We start from the raw sequence: 24,862 nt of genomic DNA on the forward strand, positions 1-24,862 counted from the left end.
CTTTCATTAGTTTAAGTATGATCCATTTTTTTTTTTTTGAGATATGTTGAGATTTTTGTATCAGCAGCAAAACTTTAATTTTTTTATAGCTAATTTGGTTAAGGGGTGTTGACTTGATATTTTTCTATTTCACCTTGACATGAATTAATTTACAAACAGCAAAATAATTTTTAACATGCTTTAATTGCTCCTATGCTCACATGTTTGTGTGGTGATGATAATCATTCATTTCTCCTCCATCAGCTATAAGAAGGCGTTTCCTTCTACTCCTAAGGACATCAAGGTGAAAGATCAAATGTCACTGCACTGGGTTTAGAGCAGAGTGGATCTTTTTTCAGTTCCCAGATAAGAAATATTATTCTGAAATGTATAAAGGCAAGTGAAAAATCCAAAAACCTTCTAGTGCATTTGTCCACCATCATTAAAGTAGAAGATCTTTTTGTAACTTCTTTCAAAGTTTCACTATGGGAATCGCTTTGGGCGTGACCAACTACGACAGCTCCAATGTCACATCGTCGAGCTGTGGAGAAGAATCACATAGTCTGGCGTTACAGCAAGTCAACTCTTCCAGATTGTTCAGAGAAATAACCATATAAATTACTGATTCAGCTGGAGTTATTTCATATTTCATTGATTGATAAGACACTTTATTGGTGTTGCAACCCAAAACAAAAGTACAAGTACTACTTGAAACGTGGCCATTGACTATACATATACATAACACAGATCCAACCATACATATACACAAAGGATGGTTCACATTTTGGAAAAGACAAACCCCAGAGGGTACACATATGTAGGAACATTGTAGGAACCTTAAAAAAACACTCCTAAAACATAAGCACAAAGACCTTACACAGCATATAAAGTTAAAGTCAATTGCCACAGGGGCGGGGTAAAAGGGCGGTGGATGTTGACAAAGGGGGTACGAAGCGGACGGAGGCATAGGGTGGGGAGTGAGTGTGTATATGTGTGTGGATAATTTCGTTTCCTTGGGTAGGGAGGGGAGAGAGTCAATGAGAGATTCAAGCTGCTGTGGCCCTGATGGGAAATGTTGATTCCGCAGCAGATGCTGATTACGGGAGCCAAATGCAGATAGGAAAAGATGTTTGGGGGTTTTTTTTGGATGAAGAGCTGAAGCTTTTGCAGCTGTTCTCCTCCAACACATACTCAGTACTGATGCTCTTCCACATCATATTAGAGGTGGGACTTCCAGATCATCCATCCAGTCCTGAGAGATGGGTGGTGCATCAGCTGAGCAGGGGCGTGGTCCAGGTGCAGAACTGTGTTGTGTTGAGACGATGTTGTACAAATCCATCAGGCTCCTCTTACTGGGGTCAACTTCCAAATATTCCCGCATATTACTGAAAAAGAGAGAGAGGGTTACATATCTGGTGAACTTTGTTGTTCATTAAGCATCATCACTAGTCAATGCATGACATACCCTTGGAGGAACATTGAAAGTGCTGCTGACCCAACAGTAAATAAAATAGAAATAAAAACTAGATCAAATTATTTTAGTTTTTCTCAAGATTGTTTGCTCAGTTGTTTGAGTGAAGTAGCTTTGCGTCTCCATTTGAAAATAAAGCAATGTGCAAAGCAGCATCATCTGAACTGGCTCTAAAACTCCTTCACTGTTGTCTCCATCTTTATTGTCTGTGGCAGTTGATCAAAGCAATTAACAATTTTTAATATTAACAGGCCTAGGAAAATTCCATGGAATGGTCTATTGGTAGAATATGAATTTTCTATAATTGATTTTGATGTGGGTGTAAAGCCTCTGAGCCCTGCATCATTTATTAACAAAAGTTATTTATGAAAGGTAACCTATGAATGACACAATTAGGGAGAATTCATCAAACATCCCTTTTGGGAAGCTGCTTATATTTAGCTCTCACAAAGCCAATGTGCTAAATGCTAAAAAAGAATAAATGTAAATGTAAGAGTCACTGGCCTGCTAATCAGGGTCATCTTCAAGGCTCATTTAGGAACAGGGTTGGGCAGGGGACAAATGTGTTTAATCTGTTGCTTAAGGTGTTTGGGGTATAATATAATGCAGGGCTGTGAAAAATCAGGTGGATTTACACCCTGGCATGTTCAATGGAGAATTTTCAAATGCATACAGGGCCCTTCAAGCTGTCATGGTCATTAAAGCAGCCATTTTCATTTTCACTCCACAGTGAATCTTTATAGGAGTTTTATATATAGCTATGTGCTGTGTGTGTGTGTGTGTGTGTTATACCTAAACTCAGATGTACTCCACACTAAAACTACAAACCAGGATGTAGAAACCCAAAATTCCAACACATGGACAATCATTGGATTACCTATTTTTTTCTTCATCTTGCTGTTTCATTGTGGAGAAAGGGGGCTTCCACTGAGACATCTTCTTGGGTTCCTCACCATGAACCTGAAGAAAAACACACATTACAGTGTCACATGGTTTAATCCAGGGAACCGACAACTCCAACACAAATGGCTTTAAATTATAAATCTTGCTGGCGGAGCTACAACTGACCAGATATTCAGAACAGAAAGTCTGTAAACTGTCCAAATGTGTATGTTAAATTGTGAATACTGTACACTATGAGAGTAGAATTTTTAAGGATGGGGGTCATGGTGCAGACCAATTGTCTCCTCTAATTGTGTGTGTGCATATTCATGTGTATATTACCAGTGGCATGTTAATGAGAAGGTGCCCAGTGGTTTGTGATCGCTGAGCTGTGCTGCTGTCTGGCTTCACCTCTGATGGCAGAACCAGCTGAAATACCTGTAGAAAAGTAAAAAAACATAAAAAAAAATATTAAGAGTACATCAGGCTAAATGTCCTGTCCAGGTAAAATGAAACGCTGGCCCCCTGAGTCAGAGAGGAAAGAGGAAAAGGAGGAAAGATGAAAACTGAGGATACAGGCGTAAAAGAAAAAAGTCTGGAAGAATATGGACTGTCTTAAACCCCACAATGTTCATTTAATACAAATAACTGCAGGGAATTAAACACATTTCTATTGGAATTTTCTGGAATAGTTTTGACAGAAGAAGAAAATGAAACTCTACCTTTCCTTTAACTGTAACTCTCACATATGTGGGCTGGACATCCACATCCATTAGCGATGTGTCCATGTACCTGCAGGAAAACAAGGCATTGTTCAGCAGGTCCACAACTCACCATATTCTGTGCAGACAGTATATGTCATTGTAAGTCATTCTAATGTTATACTACATATTGAAGTCTTATATGAAACAAAGACCATGGCTCCATTTATGCCAGCAGGCTTTGGTGAAACTAATGCAGATATGAGTGGTTAAGCAATGGGAATTTTCATGTTTTCGTGTGTGGGTATGTGTGTGTTAACCTGTAAAGGTGCAGGTCCAGTTGAATGCTGCTGTTATTTTCGTCTTCGGTCAGCACAAAATCCATCCTGAAAAGTCACAAAATATGTTATATGCTGGAGGATATCACTGTGTGTGTGTGTGTGTGTGTGTGTATGCCTGAGGAGATGGTTTTGTCTTTATGTTTATTTGAATGCAGGATCATACCTGGCCTCGTTGACATTCAGCACCTTTCCATCTGCAGTGATCAGGGTTTTTGGCTTTTTAAATGTTTTATTCTGTTCCCTGAAATCACACACATAATTTTTAAAATATTTGTATAATGTTAATACACAACTATTCATATTCATCTTAATAACTTTAAAAACAAAACATACAATAATGAAAAACCATACTCATGTAGATGTATATAGACATGAGAGTGTGGTATAATGTCCAATTGAGTAGATATAATATAGTCCACTATATGTTTTGTCACTTTTTCAAAACAATGCATGCCTATCCCATATTTATTTGAATCACAATTCTATTATTACCCACTCAATGTCCATAACCACTTATTCCTATTATTGGGTGGATGACAGGTATTCATCCAGAGATTTGATTTTAATCTGAAATGGATTACATTATGCTATTATATGACTAAAAACAATAAATACGAGCTCATGCATGTTGTGTATGATACTATTATGTAAATGTTTTATCAAGTCTCTTTTAACACAGCTTATTACATGTCCGAACAGGTTAACTGACCCTCCATTCCTCTTTTTGTCACTTCTCCCCTTTTCCAATTGTCGGTGAGCTTCCAGTCTTGACTCAGGAGTAAAGGAGCATGGTTTTTCCCAGAATTCTTTCTCTTGCTCTAGATCTGCTTCCTGATGATCCTTACTGACAACAAACCAACAAAATATACACATATATAACACATATTCATCATGATCAAAAATGGCCTAAATTTGGGAGCTGTAACCATGTTAGATTAATTATGTTATTGTCATTCAAAACAGTCATGTACCATAATTGAACTTACCCAGAGTTATCATCACTTTGCCTCTCGTTGTCCTCAAGTGATATTTTGGTTTCCATCTTTTGTCTCTCCCGCTTTTGCAGCTGCTCCTCCTCTTGCTCCAGAATTCGCTTCCTCAGTTCCTCTAAACCTTGCCCGGCCCGGATATGCTCCAGCCGCCCTATCGCAGTCCCGTCCAAAAACTGCAAAACATTCAAGCAAGCAACATAAATTACACATTGGTTACATGTTTACATATTTTATATCTTAAACAGTGATTCACAAACAGTTGTTACGTGCACTTGAACTCTACCTTGCACGCTACATGCACTGCATTAAACAAGCAATGCTGTGTGCACTGTATACAGCATAATGTGTACCAGAAACTGTGCTACTAAGATTACCTGTAGTTGTGGCAGAGTAGCTACAACATACTGTCTGTAACCCTCATACTGGCTACATGGATTCCCCACAAGGAAGAGCTCTTTTAAGTGCTGGTTCTCTTTAAGAGACTCCACACTGCTCAGCTGGGCAACAAAATTCACAGTGAGGTCTAACTTCTGCAGGCTCTCACAGCCTAAAGAAATGAACAAAGAGGAAAAGGTCACTTATCATATGCAGTACACATGCATCAGTGGACTTAAATGTTTAAGTTGAAAGAGGAAAGGATAAGTCTACGTCTATAAGTTTTCTAAGCCAAAATAGTGTCATATATACTTGTATGTGTACTTTTCACTTTAAACCGGTAAAAAGATGTTTGCTCGGACTAAAAACTATTTATATTTCAAAACAGAAATAAGCATCGAGTGATCTGTATTTGTATTAATTTTTTTTACAAAGATAGAATGGTTTTCAAATACAGAACACGTAGTGCAAATCTTGAAACTGCGTTTAGGAATCCAAGCATATTCTTGCAATTATCAGCTTGCGAGCGTGAATTCAGAGATGTGCATACAAATCATTTTGGCACTTACCTAGCACTTCACCAATATCCACCAATCAGAATAATTATTTTTCTAGCCAATCACAAAGCTGCAGGTACCCTATGATGAGCGAGCAATTTGTTTCTGCAAGCGCCAAAATGATTTGTATGTATGAATTCATAAAGTGAAAAAAAATATAAAAAAGGGAAAACTTTCAAGAATATATGGCACTATTCTGGCTCCATATAATTCTGCCTAACCCTTTTCTGGCCTACATAGGATGTGTTGAAAGATGTTACTCAAATAACAGTGTTTGATTGAATAAATAATTGGATGAATGAGCATGGATAGATGGATGGGTGGATGAATGAATACCTTCTAGATTTTCAATAACTTCAATGTTATTGAGAGCCAGGTTTAGGTATTCCAGCTTCTTCAGTCTATTCACGTTTTCTGTGGGTAAAGTAGAGTTAAAACATGGAGCGCATATTTGGAAATGCTCTTAATACTGAATACTATACTAATGCTCTTAATACCCAAGCCGAGACGTTACCTATTCTGGATATGAGGTTATTTTGTAGGTAGAGGGTTTTAAGGTGTCGACACCACTTGTCCAGGTTCTCCAGTTTCTCAATGTTCTGCTGGTGTAGGGACAGCTCCTCCAGGGAGAAAATCTCGCTGTTGTTGTGCTCTGCCCGTCGGCGCACCATGTCTTCGCTAACTAGGAAATATCATGTATTTTCATGTTATTTTTTTGTATTATTATACATAATATACATAATAAACTAAAATGTATTATTATAAATTCAGCCAGGTTAAGTAAGATTATGTTTTATACGGGATATTCGACGCAGAGTACTTACTTCTCACCATGTTCTTTAGGTTTGTGTTACCACGGTAACGAGATGGCGGGCAAAATGCAGTCGACGTGCGCGCCCCTGTTAGAGTTCTCTCGCGAGAGTTGCACATCTCGTAGGTAGCAATTTGAGACAATTTGAATTTATTTATTCAACGGATATGGAAGGCCATGTGCACCGTTATTCGTTTGCATTAACACGTGGTTTTAAGATAAAAACACGCCGCTTTGAATGGCGTTTCTATGTCTTCTCAAAGCTCCCGCGTGACGTCATCGACGTCCCCCCTGCACGCGGCTCGTCTTCGCCCCGTGACGTCAGCACGCCGTAAAGCAGCCAGGTGCTCTTGGCGGCCAGGAGGTCGGTCTGTGAGGGTTGTCATCAGCTTTCTCCTCTGATGGGAATATTGTGAGCGGAGTGCTGAGGTAGGAGCTGTTTTTACCACCAGGGTCCTTTCTCTCGCGCGAGTTTTCCCACACACGCCCTCCTCCCGCATCACAGGACATCCTTTACCGAGACCACCGGGTATGTCTGTGTCTCCTCTTTTTTTACGCCCAACTTCATGCCTGTAATCTGTACTACTATAGTATGCAATGATAAATTCGCGTCCAGTTAGGCAGTGGTGGCCTAGCGGTTAAGGAAGCGGCCCCGTAATCAGAAGGTTGCTGGTCCGAATCCCGATCTGCCAAGGTACCACTGAGGTGCCACTGATCTAAGCACCGTCCCCACACACTGCTCCCCGGGCGCCTGTTATGGCTGCCCACTGCTCACTCAGGGTGATGGGTTAAATGCAGAGGACAAATTTCACTGTGTGCACTGTGCTGTGCTGCTGTGTATCACGTGTGACAATCACTTCGCTTTCACTTAGCACATGTTCCCAGACCGACCGGTTCGATGCTGAATTGGGTCTGATTAGACGAAAGACTGGGTGTCAGTGATGGGCGATCGGCTTAGATTACAAATTAAACTTTATATTTGAAGCATGTGTGGGTGATGCTTTTTTCCAATTAACATCTGTATCACGTTATATCCAAAAAGAATGTCATTACACACAATGCTATGGTCTGCATATAAGAGAATCCAAAGAGACTCCAACCCGGTTGGATGCTGAAGTGGAGCTTGAGCCTGAGGTGGTCTGCAATCAGATTGGAAAGACTCCATCTGCCGGCTACACCCACAGCGACGTTCCGATTTCAGAGACCCAGGATGTCCGGAGTAGCCCTGAATCACCTGACGCTGCACCGGTTCCCAGCGTTGAGGAGACTGTGAACGATGAGTCGAAAGCACCCAGTAACATCAGTAACATACCACGGTGGTGGAGCCACATAACCCTGAGGACAGAAGTGACGAGCCGGATGTTCCTTAAATCCCAGTTCGCGTATCCCGTTCGAGAACACGCCAGAGTTCACAGAAGTGGCCGAGGCCACTGGGACCTATCTAAAGATCCGAGACTTGCTTAAAGGGTCTCCCAGGAACCAGGCTAAACAAAGCCAAGAGAAATGAATTCAAAGATGTCTAGTTATGAATGTTTCTTATCTTTTCTGCTCATTAAAATGGACTGTATCCTTCCTTTACTGCTGCACTGGGTTTAGAGCAGAGTGGATCTTTTTTCAGTTCCCAGATAAGAAATATTATTCTGAAATGTATAAAGGCAAGTGAAAAATCCAAAACCCTTCTAGGGCATCATCGTTTAAGTAGGAGATCATTTAGTAATTTCTTTCAATGTTTCACTATGGGAATCGCTTTGGGCGTGACCAACTACGAAAGCTCCAATGTCACATCGTCGAGCCGTGGAGAAGAATCACATAGTCTGGCTAAAGCATTACAGCAAGTCAACTCTTCAGGATTGGTCAGGGAAATAATCATATAAATAACTGATTCAGAGTTTTTTTATTTTTGATTGATTGATAGATTGATAAGACCCTTTTCTTGGTGTTTGTCAAGGGTGGGCTGGACATGGCAATAAAGGAGGACGCATTCGCACGATTTCACGTGACAGGGGTTTAATACAGACTACATGAGACAAGGGAACATGAACACGCACAATGACCCGATGGCGAACAGACACGAACAGGATAGTTTTATACAATTATACAACAGGTGAATACATTACACAGGACAAACATGAAACTCCGGTCCGAACTCCGGATCCGGAGTAACCCCTGCCGGTCAGGATCATGACAGTGTTGCAACATAAACCAAAAGTAAGTACTACCTGAAACGTGGCCATTGACCCGACTATACATATACATAACACAGATCCGACCATACGTATACACAAAGCATGGTTCACATTTGGGTACATTGTGGGAACCGTAAAAAAAAACACCCCAACAGCATAAGCACAAAGACTGTACACAGCTCATAAAGTAAAAGTCAATTGCCACAGGGGAGGGGTAAAAGGACGGTGGGTGTTGTCGCCGCAGATGCTGATTGAGCCAAATGCAGATAAAGGATGTTTGGGTTTTTTTCGGCTGAAGAGCTGAAGCTTTTGTAGCTGTTCTCCTCCAACACGTACTCAGTACTGATGCTCTTCCACATCATATTAGAGGTGGGACTTCCGGATCATCCATCCAGTCCTGAGAGATGGGTGGTGCATCAGCTGAGCAGGGGCGTGGTCCAGGTGCAGAACTGTGTTGTGTTGAGACGATGTTGTACAGATCCGTCAGGCTTCTCTTACTGGGGTCAACTTCCAAATATTCCCGCACATTACTGAAAAAGAGAGAGAGGGTGGAAGTTACTTATCTTGTGAACTTTGTTGTTCATTAAGCATCATCACTAGCATGACATACCCTTGGACGAACATTGAAAGTGCTGCTGACCCAACAGTAAATAAAATAGAAATAAAAACTAGATCAAATTACTTTAGTTTTCTCAAGATTGTTTGCTCAGTTGTTTGAGTGAAGTAGCTTTGCGTCTCCATTTGAAAATAATGTAAATGTGCATGCAGAAAGAAGCAGCATCTGAATTGGCTCTAAAACTTTCATTGTCGTATATTGGTAGATTATGAATTGTACTATAATTGATTTTGATGTGGGTGTAAGGCCTCTGAGCCCTGCATCATTTATATCATAGCCTCATATTATAGTGATCTTTTTATAATTAACAATGTTATTAATGAAAGGTAGCCTATGAATGACACAATTAGGGGAAAGTCATGAAACATCCCTGTTGGGAAGCTGCTTATATTTAGCTCTGACAAAGCCAATGTGTTTATGATGCATACATTTGCTCTGAAGGCATATGCTAAAAAAGAATAAATGTAAATGTAAGAGTCACTGGCCTGCTAATCAGGGTCATCTTCAAAGCTCATTTAGGAACAGGGTTGGGCAGGGGACAAATGTGTTTAATCTGTTGCTTAAGGTGTTTGGGGTATAATATAATGCAGGGCTGTGAAAAATCAGGGGGATTTACACCCTGGCATGTTCAATGGAGAACTTTCAAATGCATACAGGGCCCTTCAAGCTGTCATGGTCATTAAAGCAGCCATTTTCATTTTCACTCCACAGTGAATCTTTATAGGAGTTTTATATATAGCTATGTGCTGTGTGTGTGTGTGTGTGTGTGTTATACCTAAACTCAGATGTCATCCATACTAAAACTACAAACCAGAATGTAGAAACCCAAAATTCCAACACATGGACAATTATTGGATTACCTATTTTTTTCTTCATCTTGCTGTTTCATTGTGGAGAAAGGGGGCTTCCACTGAGACATCTTCTTGGGTTCCTCACCATGAACCTGAAGAAAAGCACACATTACAGTGTCACATGGTTTAATTCAGGGAACCGACAACTCCAACACAAATGGCTTTAAATTATAAATCTTGCTGGTGGAGCTACAACTGACCAGATATTCAGAACAGAAAGTCTGTAAACTGTCCAAATGTGTATGTTAAATTGTGAATACTGTACACTATGAGAGTAGAATTTTTAAGGATGGGGGTCATGGTGCAGACCAATTGTCTCCTCTAATTGTGTGTGTGCATATTCATGTGTATATTACCAGTGGCATGTTAATGAGAAGGTGCCCAGTGGTTTGTGATCGCTGAGCTGTGCTGCTGTCTGGCTTCACCTCTGATGGCAGAACCAGCTGAAATACCTGTAGAAAAGTAAAAAAACATTTAAAAAAATATTAGAGTACATCAGGCTAAATGTCCTGTCCAGGTGAAATTAAACGCTGGCCCCCTGAGTCAGAGAGGAAAGAGGAAAAGGAGGAAAGATGAAAACTGAGGATACAGGCGTAAAAAAAAAAGTTTGGAAGAATATGGACTGTCTTAAACCCCGCAATGTTCATTTAATACAAATAACTGCAGGGAATTAAACACATTTCTATTGGACATTTCTGGAATTGTTTTAACAGAAGAAGAAAATGAAACTCTACCTTTCCTTTAACTGTAACTCTCACATATGTGGGCTGGACATCCACATCCATTAGCGATGTGTCCATGTACCTGCAGGAAAACAAGGCATTGTTCAGCAGGTCCACAACTCACCATATTCTGTGCAGACAGTATATGTCATTGTAAGTCATTCTAATGTTATACTACATATTGAAGTCTTATATGAAACAAAGACCATGGCTCCATTTATGCCAGCAGGCTTTGGTGAAACTAATGCAGATATGAGTGGTTAAGCAATGGGAATTTTCATGTTTTCGTGTGTGGGTATGTGTGTTAACCTGTAAACGTGCAGGTCCAGTTGAATGCTGCTGTTATTTTCGTCTTCGGTCAGCACAAAATCCATCCTGAAAAGTCACAAAATATGTTATATGCTGGAGGATATCACTGTGTGTGTGTGTGTGTGTGTGTGTGTGTGTGTGTGTGTATGCCTGAGGAGATGGTTTTGTCTTTATGTTTATTTGAATGCAGGATCATACCTGGCCTCGTTGACATTCAGCACCTTTCCATCTGCAGTGATCAGGGTTTTTGGCTTTTTAAATGTTTTATTCTGTTCCCTGAAATCACACACATAATTTTTAAAATATTTGTATAATGTTAATACACAACTATTCATATTCATCTTAATAACTTTAAAAACAAAACATACAATAATGAAAAACCATACTCATGTAGATGTATATAGACATGAGAGTGTGGTATAATGTCCAATTGAGTAGATATAATATAGTCCACTATATGTTTTGTCACTTTTTCAAAACAATGCATGCCTATCCCATATTTATTTGAATCACAATTCTATTATCACCCACTCAATGTCCATAACCACTTATTCCTATTCATTGGGTGGATGACAGGTATTCACCCAGGGCAGATTGTATTTTAATCTGAAATGGATTACATTATGCTATTATATGACTAAAAATAATAAATACGAGCTCATGCATGTTGTGTATGATAAGATTATGTAAATGTTTTATCAAGTCTCTTTTAACACAGCTTATTACATGTCCGAACAGGTTAACTGACCCTCCATTCCTCTTTTTGTCACTTCTCCCCTTTTCCAAATGTCGGTGAGCTTCCAGTCTTGACTCAGGAGTAAAGGAGCATGGTTTTTCCCAGAATTCTTTCTCTTGCTCTAGATCTGCTTCCTGATGATCCTTACTGACAACAAACCAACAAAATATACACATATATAACACATATTCATCATGATCAAAAATGGCCTAAATTTGGGAGCTGTAACCATGTTAGATTAATTATGTAATTGTCATTCAAAACAGTCATGTACCATAATTGAACTTACCCAGAGTTATCATCACTTTGCCTCTCGTTGTCCTCAAGTGATATTTTGGTTTCCATCTTTTGTCTCTCCCGCTTTTGCAGCTGCTCCTCCTCTTGCTCCAGAATTCGCTTCCTCAGTTCCTCTAAACCTTGCCCGGCCCGGATATGCTCCAGCCGCCCTATCGCAGTCCCGTCCAAAAACTGCAAAACATTCAAGCAAGCAACATAAATTACACATTGGTTACATGTTTACATATTTTATATCTTAAACAGTGATTCACAAACAGTTGTTACGTGCACTTGAACTCTACCTTGCACGCTACATGCACTGCATTAAACAAGCAATGCTGTGTGCACTGTATACAGCATAATGTGTACCAGAAACTGTGCTACTAAGATTACCTGTAGTTGTGGCAGAGTAGCTACAACATACTGTCTGTAACCCTCATACTGGCTACATGGATTCCCCACAAGGAAGAGCTCTTTTAAGTGCTGGTTCTCTTTAAGAGACTCCACACTGCTCAGCTGGGCAACAAAATTCACAGTGAGGTCTAACTTCTGCAGGCTCTCACAGCCTAAAGAAATGAACAAAAAAGGAAAAGGTCGTTTATCATATTCAGTACATATGCGTCAGTGGACTAAAATGCTTAAGTTGAAAGAGGAAAGGATAAGTCTACGTCTATAAGTTTTCTAAGCCAAAATAGTGTAGTTAATAGTTAATAGTTTCACTTTAAACCGGCAAAAAGATGTTTGCTCAGACTAAAAACTATTTATATTTCAAAACAGAAATAAGCATCGAGTGATCTGTATTTGTATTAATTTTTTTTTCAAAGACAGAACACGTAGTGCAAATCTTGAGATGTGCATACAAATCATTTTGGCACTTACCTAGCACTTCACCAATATCCACCAATCAGAATAATTCTTTTTCTAGCCAATCACAAAGCTGCAGGTACCCTATGATGAGTGAGCAATTTGTTTCTGCTATCGCCAAAATGATTTGTATGTATGAATTCATAAAGTGAAAAAAATTATAAAAAAGTGAAAACTTTCAAGTATATATGGCACTATTCTGGCTCCATATAATTCTGCCTAACCCTTTTCTGGCCTACATAGGATGTGTTGAAAGATGTTACTCAAATAACAGTGTTTGATTGAATAAATAAATGGATGAATGAGCATGGATAGATGGATGGGTGGATGAATGAATACCTTCTAGATTTTCAATAACTTCAATGTTATTGAGAGCCAGGTTTAGGTATTCCAGCTTCTTCAGTCTATTCACGTTTTCTGTGGGTAAAGTAGAGTTAAAACATGGAGCGCATATTTGGAAATGCTCTTAATACTGAATACTATACTAATGCTCTTAATACTCAAGCCGAGATGTTACCTATTCTGGAAATGAGGTTATTTTGTAGGTAGAGGGTTTTAAGGTGTCGACACCACTTGTCCAGGTTCTCCAGTTTCTCAATGTTCTGCTGGTGTAGGGACAGCTCCTCCAGGGAGAAAATCTCGCTGTTGTTGTGCTCTGCCCGTCGGCGCACCATGTCTTCGCTAACTAGGAAATATCATGTATTTTCATGTTATTTTTTTGTATTATTATACATAATATACATAATAAACTAAAATGTATTATTATAAATTCAGCCAGGTTAAGTAAGATTATGTTTTATACGGGATATTCGACGCAGAGTACTTACTTCTCACCATGTTCTTTAGGTTTGTGTTACCACGGTAACGAGATGGCGGGCAAAATGCAGTCGACGTGCGCGCCCCTGTTAGAGTTATCTCGCGAGAGTTGCACATCTCGTAGGTAGCAATTTGAGACAATTTGAATTAATTTATTCAACGGATATGGAAGGCCATGTGCACCGTTATTCGTTTGCATTAACACGTGGTTTTAAGATATAAACACGCCGCTTTGAATGGCGTTTCTAAGTCTTCACAAAGCTCCCGCGTGACGTCATCGACGTCTGCCGCGCGCGTGGCTCGGCTTCGCCCTGTGACGTCAGCACGCCGTAAAGAAGCCAGGTGCTCTTTGCGGCCAGGAGGTCGTTCTGTGAGGGGTGGGGGGGTTGCCATCAGCTTTCTCCTCTGATGGGAATATTGTGAGCGGAGTGCTGAGGTAGGAGCTGTTTTTACCACCAGGGTCCTTTCTCTCGCGCGAGTTTTCCCACACACGCCCTCCTCCCGCATCACAGGACATCCTTTACCGAGACCACCGGGTGTGTCTGTGTCTCCTCTTTTTTTTACGCCCAACTTCATGCCTGTAATCTGTACTACTATAGTATGCAATGATAAATTCGCGTCCAGTTAGGCATCTAACACATGTTCCCAGACCGACCGGTTTGATGCTGAGTTGGGTCTGATTAGACGAAAGACTGGGTGTCAGTGATGGGCGATCGGCTTAGATTACAAATTAAACTTTATATTTGAAGCATGTGTGGGTGATGCTTTTTTCCAAGTAACATCTGTGTCACGTTATATCCAAGAAGAATGTTATTACACACAATGCTATGGTCTGCATATAAGAGAATTCAAAGAGACTCCAACCCGGTTGGATGCTGAAGTGGAGCTTGAGCCTGAGGTGGTCTGCAATCAGATTGGAAAGACTCCATCTGCCGGCTACACCCACAGCGACGTTCCGATTTCAGAGACCCAGGATGTCCGGAGTAGCCCTGAATCACCTGACGCTGCACCGGTTCCCAGCGTTGAGGAGACTGTGAGCGATGAGTCGAAAGCACCCAGTAACATCAGTAACATACCACGGTGGTGGAGCCACATAACCCTGAGGACAGAAGTGACGAGCCGGATGTTCCTTAAATCCCAGTTCGCGTATCCCGTTCGAGAACACGCCAGAGTTCACAGAAGTGGCCGAGGCCACTGGGACCTATCTAAAGATCCGAGACTTGCTTAAAGGGTCTCCCAGGAACCAGGCTAAACAAAGCCAAGAGAAATGAATTCAAAGATGTCTAGTTATGAATGTTTCTTATCTTTTCTGCTTTTCGTATAGGTTTTGGTTCAGGTTACAGTGTGCTGCAGGTGTTTGTCCTTTTGATTTAGTTTAATTATGAACAATTTGACATGATACCTGCCTTTTTTTTTTGTATCAGTGGCAAAACCTGATTTTTTTTTTATAGCTAATTTGGTTAAGGGGTGTTGACGTGATATTTTTCTGTTTCACCTTCATAAATTAGTTTACACACAGTTGCATTTGGTGTAATTGTAACTTCTGCCTTGTTGGATTTTTCTTGTAACAGCAAAAAAAATTGTTTATCATGCTTTTATTGCTCCTATGCTCACATGTTTGTGTGGTGATGATAATCACTCATTTCCCCTCCATCAGCTATAAAAAGGTGTTTCCTTCTTCTCCTAAGGACACCAAGGTGAAAGATCAAACGTTACGTATGCCTCATTAAAATGGACTGTATCCTTCCTTTACTGCTGCACTGGGTTTAGAGCAGAGTGGATCTTTTTTCAGTTCCCAGATAAGAAATATTATTCTGAAATGTATAAAGTCAAGTGAAAAATCCAAAACCCTTCCAGGGCATCATCATTTAAGTAGCAGATCATTTTGTAACCTCTTTCAATGTTTCACTATGGGAATCACTTTGGGCGTGACCAACTACGAAAGCTCCAATGTCACATCGTCAAGCCGTGGAGAAGAATCACATAGTCTGGCTAACGCATTACAGCAAGTCAACTCTTCAGGATTGTTCAGGGAAATAATCATATAAATAACTGATTCAGCTGGAGTTTTTCCTTATTTGATTGATAGATTGATAAGACCCTTTATTGGTGTTGCAACATAAACCAAAAGTAAGTACTACCTGAAACGTGGCCATTGACCCGACTATACGTATACACAAAGCATGGTTCACATTTGGGTACATTGTGGGAACCGTAAAAAAAAAACACCCCAACAGCATAAGCACAAAGACTGTACACCGCTCATAAAGTAAAAGTCAATTGCCACAGGGGAGGGGTAAAAGGACGGTGGGTGTTGTCGCCGCAGATGCTGATTGAGCCAAATGCAGATAGGAAAAGATGTTTGGGTTTTTTTTTCGGCTGAAGAGCTGAAGCTTTTGTAGCTGTTCTCCTCCAACACGTACTCAGTACTGATGCTCTTCCACATCATATTAGAGGTGGGACTTCCGGATCATCCATCCAGTCCTGAGAGATGGGTGGTCCATCAGCTGAGCAGGGGCGTGGTCCAGGTGCAGAACTGTGTTGTGTTGAGATGATGTTGTACAGATCCGTCAGGCTTCTCTTACTGCAGTCAACTTTCAAATATTCCCGCACATTACTGAAAAAGAGAGAGAGGGTGGAAGTTACTTATCTGGTGAACTTTTTTGTTCATTAAGCATCATCACTAGTCAATGCATGACATACCCTTGGAGGAACATTGAAGGTGCTGCTGACCCAACAGTAAATAAAATAGAAATAAAAACTAGATCAAATTATTTTAGTTTTCTCAAGATTGTTTGCTCAGTTGTTTGAGTGAAATAGCTTTGCGTCTCCATTTGAAAATAATGTAAATGTGCATGCAGAAAGAAGCAGCATCTGAATTGGCTCTAAAACTTTCATTGTCGTATATTGGTAGATTATGAATTGTACTATAATTGATTTTGATGTGGGTGTAAGGCCTCTGAGCCCTGCATCATTTATATCATAGCCTCATATTATAGTGATCTTTTTATAATTAACAATGTTATTAATGAAAGGTAGCCTATGAATGACACAATTAGGGAAAAGTCATGAAACATCCCTGTTGGGAAGCTGCTTATATTTAGCTCTGACAAAGCCAATGTGTTTAGGATGCATACATTTGCTCTGAAGGCATATGCTAAAAAAGAATAAATGTAAATGTAAGAGTCACTGGCCTGCTAATCAGGGTCATCTTCAAAGCTCATTTAGGAACAGGGTTAGGCAGGGGACAAATGTGTTTAATCTGTTGCTTAAGGTGTTTGGGGTATAATATAATGCAGGGCTGTGAAAAATCAGGGGGATTTACACCCTGGCATGTTCAATGGAGAACTTTCAAATGCATACAGGGCCCTTCAAGCTGTCATGGTCATTAAAGCAGCCATTTTCATTTTCACTCCACAGTGAATCTTTATGGAAGTTTCATATATAGCTATGTACTGTGTGTGTGTGTTCTACCTAAACTCAGATGTACTCCATACTAAAACTAGAAACCAAAAATTCCAACACATGGACAATTATTGGATTACCTATTTTTTCTTCATCTTGCTGTTTCATTGTGGAGAAAGGGGGCTTCCACTGAGACATCTTCTTGGGTTCCTCACCATGAACCTGAATAAAAACACACATTACAGTGTCACATGGTTTAATTCAGGGAACCGACAACTCCAACACAAATGGCTTTATATTATAAATCTTGCTGGCGGAGCTACAACTGACCAGATATTCAGAACAGAAAGTCTGTAAACTGTCCAAATGTGTATGTTAAATTGTGAATACTGTACACTATGAGAGTAGAATTTTTAAGGATGGGGGTCATGGTGCAGACCAATTGTCTCCTCTAATTGTGTGTGTGCATATTCATGTGTATATTACCAGTGGCATGTTAATGAGAAGGTGCCCAGTGGTTTGTGATCGCTGAGCTGTGCTGCTGTCTGGCTTCACCTCTGATGGCAGAACCAGCTGAAATACCTGTAGCCATTTTGAAGAACAGGCTCAAGGGCGAAAAAAAAAAAACGTGTTTTCAGCAACGTGTCACATCCTGTAAACACTGATCTTGACCCTTCACCTCAAAGAAGCTGCTGACCAGTCCAACCTCAAGACCAACCAGCCGGCCGGCCGCACCGAAGAGAATATGGCTTAAAGTTCCACACATCAGGCTGCAGCCTGAATCGTCTCCAGGTTCCTACGGACAATAAAGGACTAACATTGATCAAGACGCGCGATCAGCCAACAGAAAAGAGAGAACTTTTTTTTTTAGATTTGAGTTGATCTGGAATCATTGGTGGAGCGCAGTGATGGCCTAGCGGTTGTCCCCACACACTGCTCACCAAGGGTGGTGGTTAGGGGTGGTAGTAGCCTTGTGGGTAACACACTCACCTATGAACCAGAAGACCCAGGTTCAAATCCCACTTACTACCATCGTGTCCCTGAGCAAGACACTTGACCCTAAGTTGCTCCAGGGGGACTGTCCCTGTAACTACTGGTTGTAAGTCGCTCTGGATAAGAGTGTCTGATAAATGCCGTAAATGTAAATGTAAATGGTGGTTAAATACACAGGACACGTTGCACCATGTCACCGTGTGCTGTGCTGTATCACCCTTCATCAGCCAATCAGAAGCTGAGGCTTAATTTTAAAGTACTAACACAACACACAATATCCCACGTATTAATTACTACTTAAAAAATAACTAATGCTGAACATGAACAACATAAAAGCATTTCCTACTTTATTAGTCCTTCTCAAGTAACTCACTTTCCATCCACAGTCTCAAAAACCTGATAAGAATTCATTTCAGGGAGAAAGAAAATTTTATAGAATAATTTTTTGTGAATTAGCACAGCAACGGAAACTATCAACATAAAATGGTACAGTAGTAGAGATAGCTAGATCATGTGGGGGCGGGCTCTCCAGGGAAGAGGTCAGCGGTGACATCCAGGGACTGGTCATGCGGCTCACTGTCAGGAATAATGGTTGTATGGGGGGAGCGGGTGGCCGATGGCATTCTGGTAGTGATGGTGCTGGCGATGGGCGATGTACTCTGCGTAGCTCATCGTCATCTTCTCACTACGGTACCTGGTCAGTTTAATGGTATTCCTGAAGTCGTTGGTGATGGGAGCTTTGTAACCTCCCTTTCTCAGTAAGGAATCCATGGTCTGAATGTGGTCCCATCCTTTCTCCTTGGCAACCTCTGGCAGGTAGGTGGCGGTGCGTTTTGATCCTTTTTCATTGAAAAACTCAATTCTAATGCCGTGAGCACCAATCTCCCAGTCAAGGTAATCACCCACGTCCTCAAAATTGGTGAGCAGGGAAACGGAGCAGAGGAGGCGGGGCAGCTCGTCCCTTGTCATTGGTGGGAAGCGACTGTCCTTAAGGGCACTGGTAAGGGTGTACTCCCTGAGTCCTGAGTGCAGGTTCATGGCAGAAAATGTTCCTATGCAGCCCCGCAAGCGCTTGTCCCGGCCAATTTTCCAGGTGATGAACAGCGGATACGGGTCGTTGGTGAAGCGGGGTGTTCGGGGCGGCTGTTATCTGTACAGATGGCAATAAAGCACGTCGAAACAGAAGCAGCACATCTCCGCAGAAACCACCATCTTCCGCCCGGCGCTGGCGGGGCCGGGGCTGAGGTTGGGGGAGAGGCCGGCGGTGTTGTAGCCTCCAGGGGCCGCGGACAGAGCGCTCGTGCCGGTGCCGCTGCTGCTGCTGCCGCTGCCCCCAGGACCTCCCAGGCTGTTCTCTCGGTTCATGGCTTAAATTTGGTAGCTGTAACCATGTCAGATGAATTATGTAATTGTCATTCAAAACAGTCATGTACCATAATTGAACTTACCCAGAGTTATCATCACTTTGCCTCTCGTTGTCCTCAAGTGATATTTTGGTTTCCATCTTTTGTCTCTCCCGCTTTTGCAGCTGCTCCTCCTCTTGCTCCAGAATTCGCTTCCTCAGTTCCTCTAAACCTTGCCCGGCCCGGATATGCTCCAGCCGCCCTATCGCAGTCCCGTCCAAAAACTGCAAAACAATCAAGCAAGCAACATAAATTACACATTAGTTACATGTTTACATATTTTATATCTTAAACAGTGATTCACAAACAGTTGTTATGTGCACTTGAACTCTACCTTGCATGCACTGCACTAAACAAGCAATGCTGTGTGCACTGTATATAGCATAATGTGTACCAGAAACTGTGCTACTAAGATTACCTGTAGTTGTGGCAGAGTAGCTACAACATACTGTCTGTAACCCTCATACTGGCTACATGGATTCCCCACAAGGAAGAGCTCTTTTAAGTGCTGGTTCTCTTTAAGAGACTCCACACTGCTCAGCTGGGCAACAAAATTCACAGTGAGGTCTAACTTCTGCAGGCTCTCACAGCCTAAACAAATGAACAAAAAAGGAAAAGGTCGCTTTTCATATGCAGTACACATGCATCAGTGGACTAAAATGTTTAAGTTGAAAGAGGAAAGGATAAGTCTACGTCTATAAGTTTTCTAAGCCAAAATAGTGTCATATATACTTGTATGTGTACTTTTCACTTTAAAACGGAAAAAAGATGTTTGCTTGGACTAAAAACTATTTATATTTCAAAACAGAAATAAGCATTGAGTGATCTGTATTTGTATTTTTTTTTTTTACAAAGATAGAATGGTTTTCAGATACAGAACACGTAATGCAAATCTTGAAACTGCGTTCAGGAATCCAAGCATATTCTTGCAAATATCAGCTTGCGAGCGTGAATTCAGAGATGTGCATACAAATCATTTTGGCACTTACCTAGCACTTCACCAATATCCACCAATCAGAATAATTATTTTTCTAGCCAATCACAAAGCTGCAGGTACCCTATGATGAGCGAGCAATTTGTTTCTGCAAGCGCCAAAATGATTTGTATGTATGAATTCATAATGTGAAAAAATCATAAAAAAGTATATATGGCACTATTCTGGCTCCATATAATTCTGCCTAACCCTTTTCTGGCCAACATAGGCTGTGTTGAAAGATGTTACTCAAATTTGATCGAATAAATAAATGGATGAATGAGCATGGATAGATGGATGGGTGGATGAATGAATACCTTCTAGATTTTCAATAACTTCAATGTTATTGAGAGCCAGGTTTAGGTATTCCAGCTTCTTCAGTCTATTCACGTTTTCTGTGGGTAAAGTCGAGTTAAAACATGGAGCGCATATTTGGAAATGCTCTTAATACTGAATACTATACTAATGCTCTTAATACTCAAGCCGAGACGTTACCTATTCTGGAGATGAGGTTATTTTGTAGGTAGAGGGTTTTAAGGTGTCGACACCACTTGTCCAGGTTCTCCAGTTTCTCAATGTTCTGCTGGTGTAGGGACAGCTCCTCCAGGGAGAAAATCTCGCTGTTGTTGTGCTCTGCCCGTCGGCGCACCATGTCTTTGCTAACTAGGAAATATAATGTATTTTCATGTTAATTTTTTGTATTATTATACATAATATACGTAATAAAATAAAAATGTATTATTATAAATTCAGCCAGGTTAAGTAAGGGATGTTTTATACGGGATATTTGACGCATAGTACTTACTTCTGACCATGTTCTTTAGGTTTGTGTGAAGTGTTACCATGGTAACGAGAGGGTGGGCAAAGTGCAGCCGACGTGCGCGCCCCTGTTAGAGTTCTCTCGCGAGAGTTGCACATCTCGTAGGTAGCAATTTGAGACAATTTTAATTAATTTATTCAACGGATATGGAAGGCCATGTGCACCGTTATTCGCCTGCATTATCACGTGGTTTTAAGATAAAAACACGCCGCTTTGAATGGCGTTTCTAAGTCTTCTCAAAGCTCCCGCGTGACGTCATTGACGTCGGCCTTGCACGCAGCTGGGCTTCGCACCGTGACGTCAGCACGCCGGAAAGCCGGCAAAGCGCGCGCTGCGCTTCGGCTCGTCGTTCCGCTGCGGAGGAGCGGCCAGGAGGTCGGTCTGTGAGGGGTGGGGGGGGTTGTCGTCAGCTTTCTCTTCTGATGGGAATATTGTGAGCGGAGTGCTGAGGTAGGAGCTGTTTTTACCACCAGGGTCCTTTCTCTCGCGCGAGTTTTCCCACACACGCCCTCCTCCCGCATCACAGGACATCCTTTACCGAGACCACCGGGTGTACGGGTCTCCTCCACTGCTCTGCGGCCTTTAAAACGGCCTCCTTTTCAAACCAGGTGGCGCGCTCGACGTTGAGGAGGACATTTCGGCTCGTTTTTTTTGTTTGTTTTTTACGCCCAACTTCATGGCCGTAATCTGTACTACTATAGTATGCAATGATAAATTCGCGTCCAGTTAGGCATCTAACACATGTTCCCAGACCGATTGGTTCGATGCTGAGTTGGGTCTAACTAGACGAAAGACTGGGTGTCATTGATGGGCGACCGGCTTAGATTACAAATTAAACTTTATATTTGAAGCATGTGTGGGCGACGCTTGTTTCCAAGTAACATCTGTATTACGTTATATCCAAGAAGAATGTCATTACACACAATGCTATGGTCTGCATCACAAATACATCAAATAGGTAAATCACTCGTTCGATCAGAGGAATCGACTCCCTGCTTTGATGCTTCGCCCAAAGCGAACAATTCGTTTTCGATGGCCACTCCGTTTTTGTTGCCAGTACCGCTTACTGTAAAAACTAATATGGTCTTGCAATTAAGACTGACTTGAAATGTTACTTTTCTATATATTTCCTATTAAATCCATCCAAGTTATCTGAGTCAAAATCCACTCTATATTTATCCTTCATTAGCTTTTAAAGCGTTTTTGGCTTCATGAGACAGAGTTTAGTTTTAGCTCTGAATTTGGCAACCACGTCCACCGTGAAGTGGCCTGACGCGCGGCGCGGCGCAGCTCAGGCTAGTTCATCGTAGCAGCAGCACCAGCTGCGACACTGCGGACCTCCGGGGCATTGGAGGCCGAACTACCCCCTCCCCTCACCCCGGTGAAGAGAAAAGTGCGGTTCCTGCTTCCGCGTCACCTTGACGCGAACAGACGCTACGGTTCGACTCAGCGTCGCGCGTTTCCACTGTTATTCCTCTAATTAGCAACTAGCGCGTTGAACCACCAACTTCTTGTCATGTGCGGCGGATCGTAGCCTGTTGGCCGACACCCCCGCTGCCGGCGTTCTATCGACAAACTCAGGTAGGCCAGCATTGAACGCGTGGCCTCCGCCCGCGGTAAAACGCGTGAGTGGGGGTCCAGATGTGCCACCTCACCAGCGTTCGGTCACGGGACCTGCACCGTGGCAGCCCGTGGAGGTTTGCGTGGAATATTTCTGCAGATGAATTGCCCGTAGCATTAGTGAGTTATTGGCCATAGTAATCAATATTTTCCACTTACTGCTCTTCTTTTTTTTTAATTCTGGGGAAGGGTTTATAATTGGGCACCAGTTTTAAGTTGTTTTGAGTTTAAATTACAGTGAGTGCCATTGATTAATAATGAACCGGTCTTACCAGGGCTGAAGTTGAACAGAAGTTCATCTCTGTGCGACCTCGCACCGCCTCGCAGATTTATTTCACCTTACATTTTGGGGCAGTGGTGGCCCTAGCGGTTAAGGAGGCGGCCCCGTAATCAGAATGCCACCGAGCGAAGCCCCGTCCCCACACACTGCTCCCCTGGCGCCTGTCATGGCTGCCCACTGCTCACCCAAGGGTGATGGTTAAAAGCAGAGGACACGTTCACAGTGTATCACAGCGACAATCACTTCACTTTCACTTTCCGTTCTTGTTGATCTTGTATTAGTGGAACATGCAAAATCATTGCAGGAGGATTTTTTGATCTGATGCCCTCTTGGTGAGATGAAGCCATCTTCTGTTTACATAGCGCATGGAGGGTTGTGGTTCGGTAGTAAACCAAAAAGCGACTTAGCAGCTTGTCAGCCGTCAAGGTCGAGCCATGTCGATGACTGTTTCATTTTCCCACCAAACGTAATGAGCTTTTGATCTTGCACTCGTATCTGAATTTTAATTGGCACATGAGTCAGTTTACATGCTGTGGTTTGGCAGTGGTGTAAAAGAGATAATCGCTCATTAATGTATTACGATCACTGACTTTTTTTTTTTTTTTTTTTTTTTTAAGCAGACTTGAAAGGGAATTAGTGCAACGCTCCCTTCATCCGATTAATGCCCAGAGTTATCGGCCCTAAATCTGCATGTGTACACATGTAGTTTTAACAACAGTGGCTTTAAAATAGGCATTTATACATAAAGTACCTAAGTGTAAACTTGTCTGCTTACTAAAGATTGAAGCCTTTTTATATTTATTTTCAAATAAGCACCCAAAATCATTTTAGTCTTGTCCAGCGGCACTTTAGGCTCAAAGTCTGTGCCCTTTGACCTGCCTTTCTATTAGTGGTCAGACTCTGAGTTGTTGTTTCTCTGTGAGGGAGGAGGGTCCTGTCACTGCGGTCCCCCTAATGTGTGATTTAACAGCAAGGGTAGCCCAGATCGTTACACTCATTTACTCTGTTGCACCACCCCCCAACACACACACACACACACACACACACACACTTTTTAACCATTATTCTCTATTCAGTATTAATTAGGCAAAAATGGTCGCCTCCGTCACACTTACTGCTCTGTAAGAAAAGCTACTGTTGATGCGTCCCTGTTTACATCAGGGTCTCATTCAGTCTCATCTGTGGCCTGAGCGAGTTACGTCCGAGCGGTTCACCGTCTGTAAGACCATAAACTTGCCCTTGATGTTTATGGAGGAAGTTGGGCGCCAGCAGGAATACGCAAAATTTCAGATGTGAAAGCAGCACGTCTCTGCAGCACGTCTCTGGTTTTTTTCGGTCTCAACGTCTTCTTTTGATTGACTGTAGCGTTCTCGTTTTTTGTTGTTGTGAGGCTTTGAAAAGGAAACTCTCTAGAAAAAAAACAGAGCTTGCAGTGTCACGTGTGTGTGTGTAGACTTTACTGCAATATTATATTATTATATGTAATATTTGTGTTCAGATTTTTCTAGTGCTTGTATTCTGGGGAGCTTGTTCAGCTACTTACGGTTTTGCAGGAAAAGATTGCATTTTATCAGAGAAATAGCATTTAGGAATATCTTTGTAGCTTGTTTGCAAATGCAAGTTTCTTTTGTGTTTGAAATGTGGTCCAGTGTCTTGCCCACTTTCCCTGAATCCTGCGTCCTGCTGGTCGCTGTTGGAGAGCATCTGATCGCGTACTTACCACTAAGAGGCTTTCCTGTGCCGCCCCGTAACACGCCCGGGTTGGGTTTGTGGCGACCGTCCCTGATTAGATACTCAGTCACCATGTTGTGTGGGCAAAGGTCATGTGACCTTGTCTTCAGATTATAACACGTCCACTGGATTCTTCACAGGAGACATTTTAA

At 41.7% G+C, this 24,862-nt stretch overlaps 4 protein-coding genes and 1 long non-coding RNA gene across 8 annotated transcripts in view; 1 reads left to right on the forward strand and 4 right to left on the reverse strand.

Moving 5' to 3' along the window:
* Positions 1-759: 759 nt before the first annotated feature.
* On the reverse strand, positions 760-6,186 carry dnaaf11 (dynein axonemal assembly factor 11). Its single transcript, XM_028996689.1, has 12 exons — positions 6,123-6,186; positions 5,813-5,980; positions 5,635-5,712; positions 4,741-4,913; positions 4,361-4,539; positions 4,084-4,218; positions 3,538-3,615; positions 3,354-3,419; positions 3,055-3,124; positions 2,675-2,770; positions 2,328-2,410; positions 760-1,364 (listed from the first exon to the last, which is right to left on the reverse strand). Exons 1-12 carry the CDS (start codon positions 6,130-6,132, stop codon positions 1,193-1,195), a joined length of 1,308 nt encoding a protein of 435 aa, XP_028852522.1. The 5' UTR covers positions 6,133-6,186; the 3' UTR covers positions 760-1,192.
* A 2,085-nt stretch (positions 6,187-8,271) lies between these two features.
* Positions 8,272-24,825, reverse strand: LOC114799671 (uncharacterized). Its single transcript, XM_028996468.1, has 19 exons — positions 24,700-24,825; positions 20,755-20,922; positions 20,577-20,654; positions 19,705-19,877; positions 19,332-19,510; positions 19,093-19,231; positions 18,570-19,026; positions 13,497-13,571; positions 13,187-13,354; positions 13,009-13,086; positions 12,199-12,371; positions 11,819-11,997; positions 11,542-11,676; positions 10,992-11,069; positions 10,794-10,859; positions 10,497-10,566; positions 10,119-10,214; positions 9,772-9,854; positions 8,272-8,825 (listed from the first exon to the last, which is right to left on the reverse strand). Exons 1-19 carry the CDS (start codon positions 24,782-24,784, stop codon positions 8,654-8,656), a joined length of 2,652 nt encoding a protein of 883 aa, XP_028852301.1. The 5' UTR covers positions 24,785-24,825; the 3' UTR covers positions 8,272-8,653.
* On the reverse strand, positions 15,590-17,917 carry LOC114799288 (uncharacterized). The gene is made up of 3 exons (XR_003751210.1): positions 17,377-17,917; positions 17,031-17,112; positions 15,590-16,102 (listed from the first exon to the last, which is right to left on the reverse strand). It is a non-coding gene; the product is annotated as an uncharacterized LOC114799288 (long non-coding RNA).
* On the reverse strand, positions 17,939-19,248 carry LOC114799285 (AMME syndrome candidate gene 1 protein homolog). The gene is given in 1 exon segment (XM_028995797.1): positions 17,939-19,248. A coding segment is annotated over 1 exon segment (786 nt). The 3' UTR covers positions 17,939-18,462.
* Positions 21,391-24,862, forward strand: part of clip1a (CAP-GLY domain containing linker protein 1a) — a 32,767-nt gene continuing 29,295 nt past the window's right edge. For 2 of the 4 annotated variants that reach the window (XM_028995738.1, XM_028995741.1), the window contains exon 1: positions 22,344-22,660. The gene's annotated coding sequence lies outside the window, so the exon portion shown is untranslated. Of the gene's footprint in view, positions 21,530-22,343; positions 22,661-24,862 lie in introns of those variants that run through there. The other 2 variants (XM_028995739.1, XM_028995743.1) reach the window with 2 other exon arrangements.

This window comes from Denticeps clupeoides, chromosome 11 (assembly GCF_900700375.1).
Source record: "Denticeps clupeoides chromosome 11, fDenClu1.1, whole genome shotgun sequence".
Lineage (NCBI taxonomy): Eukaryota > Metazoa > Chordata > Actinopteri > Clupeiformes > Denticipitidae > Denticeps > Denticeps clupeoides.

Coding starts and splice junctions, on each gene's coding strand:
- dnaaf11 (XM_028996689.1), bottom strand. Junction 4,540..4,740: donor CTACTCTGCCACAACTACAG/GTAATCTTAGTA, acceptor AATGTTTTGCAG/TTTTTGGACGGGACTGCGAT. Junction 4,219..4,360: donor CAAAGTGATGATAACTCTGG/GTAAGTTCAATT, acceptor GTTTGTTGTCAG/TAAGGATCATCAGGAAGCAG.
- LOC114799671 (XM_028996468.1), bottom strand. CDS start 24,784: ATGGTGACTGAGTATCTAATCAGGGACGGTCGCCACAAACCCAACCCG. Junction 13,355..13,496: donor CCTAAAGAACATGGTGAGAA/GTAAGTACTCTG, acceptor GATATTTCCTAG/TTAGCGAAGACATGGTGCGC. Junction 11,677..11,818: donor CAAAGTGATGATAACTCTGG/GTAAGTTCAATT, acceptor GTTTGTTGTCAG/TAAGGATCATCAGGAAGCAG.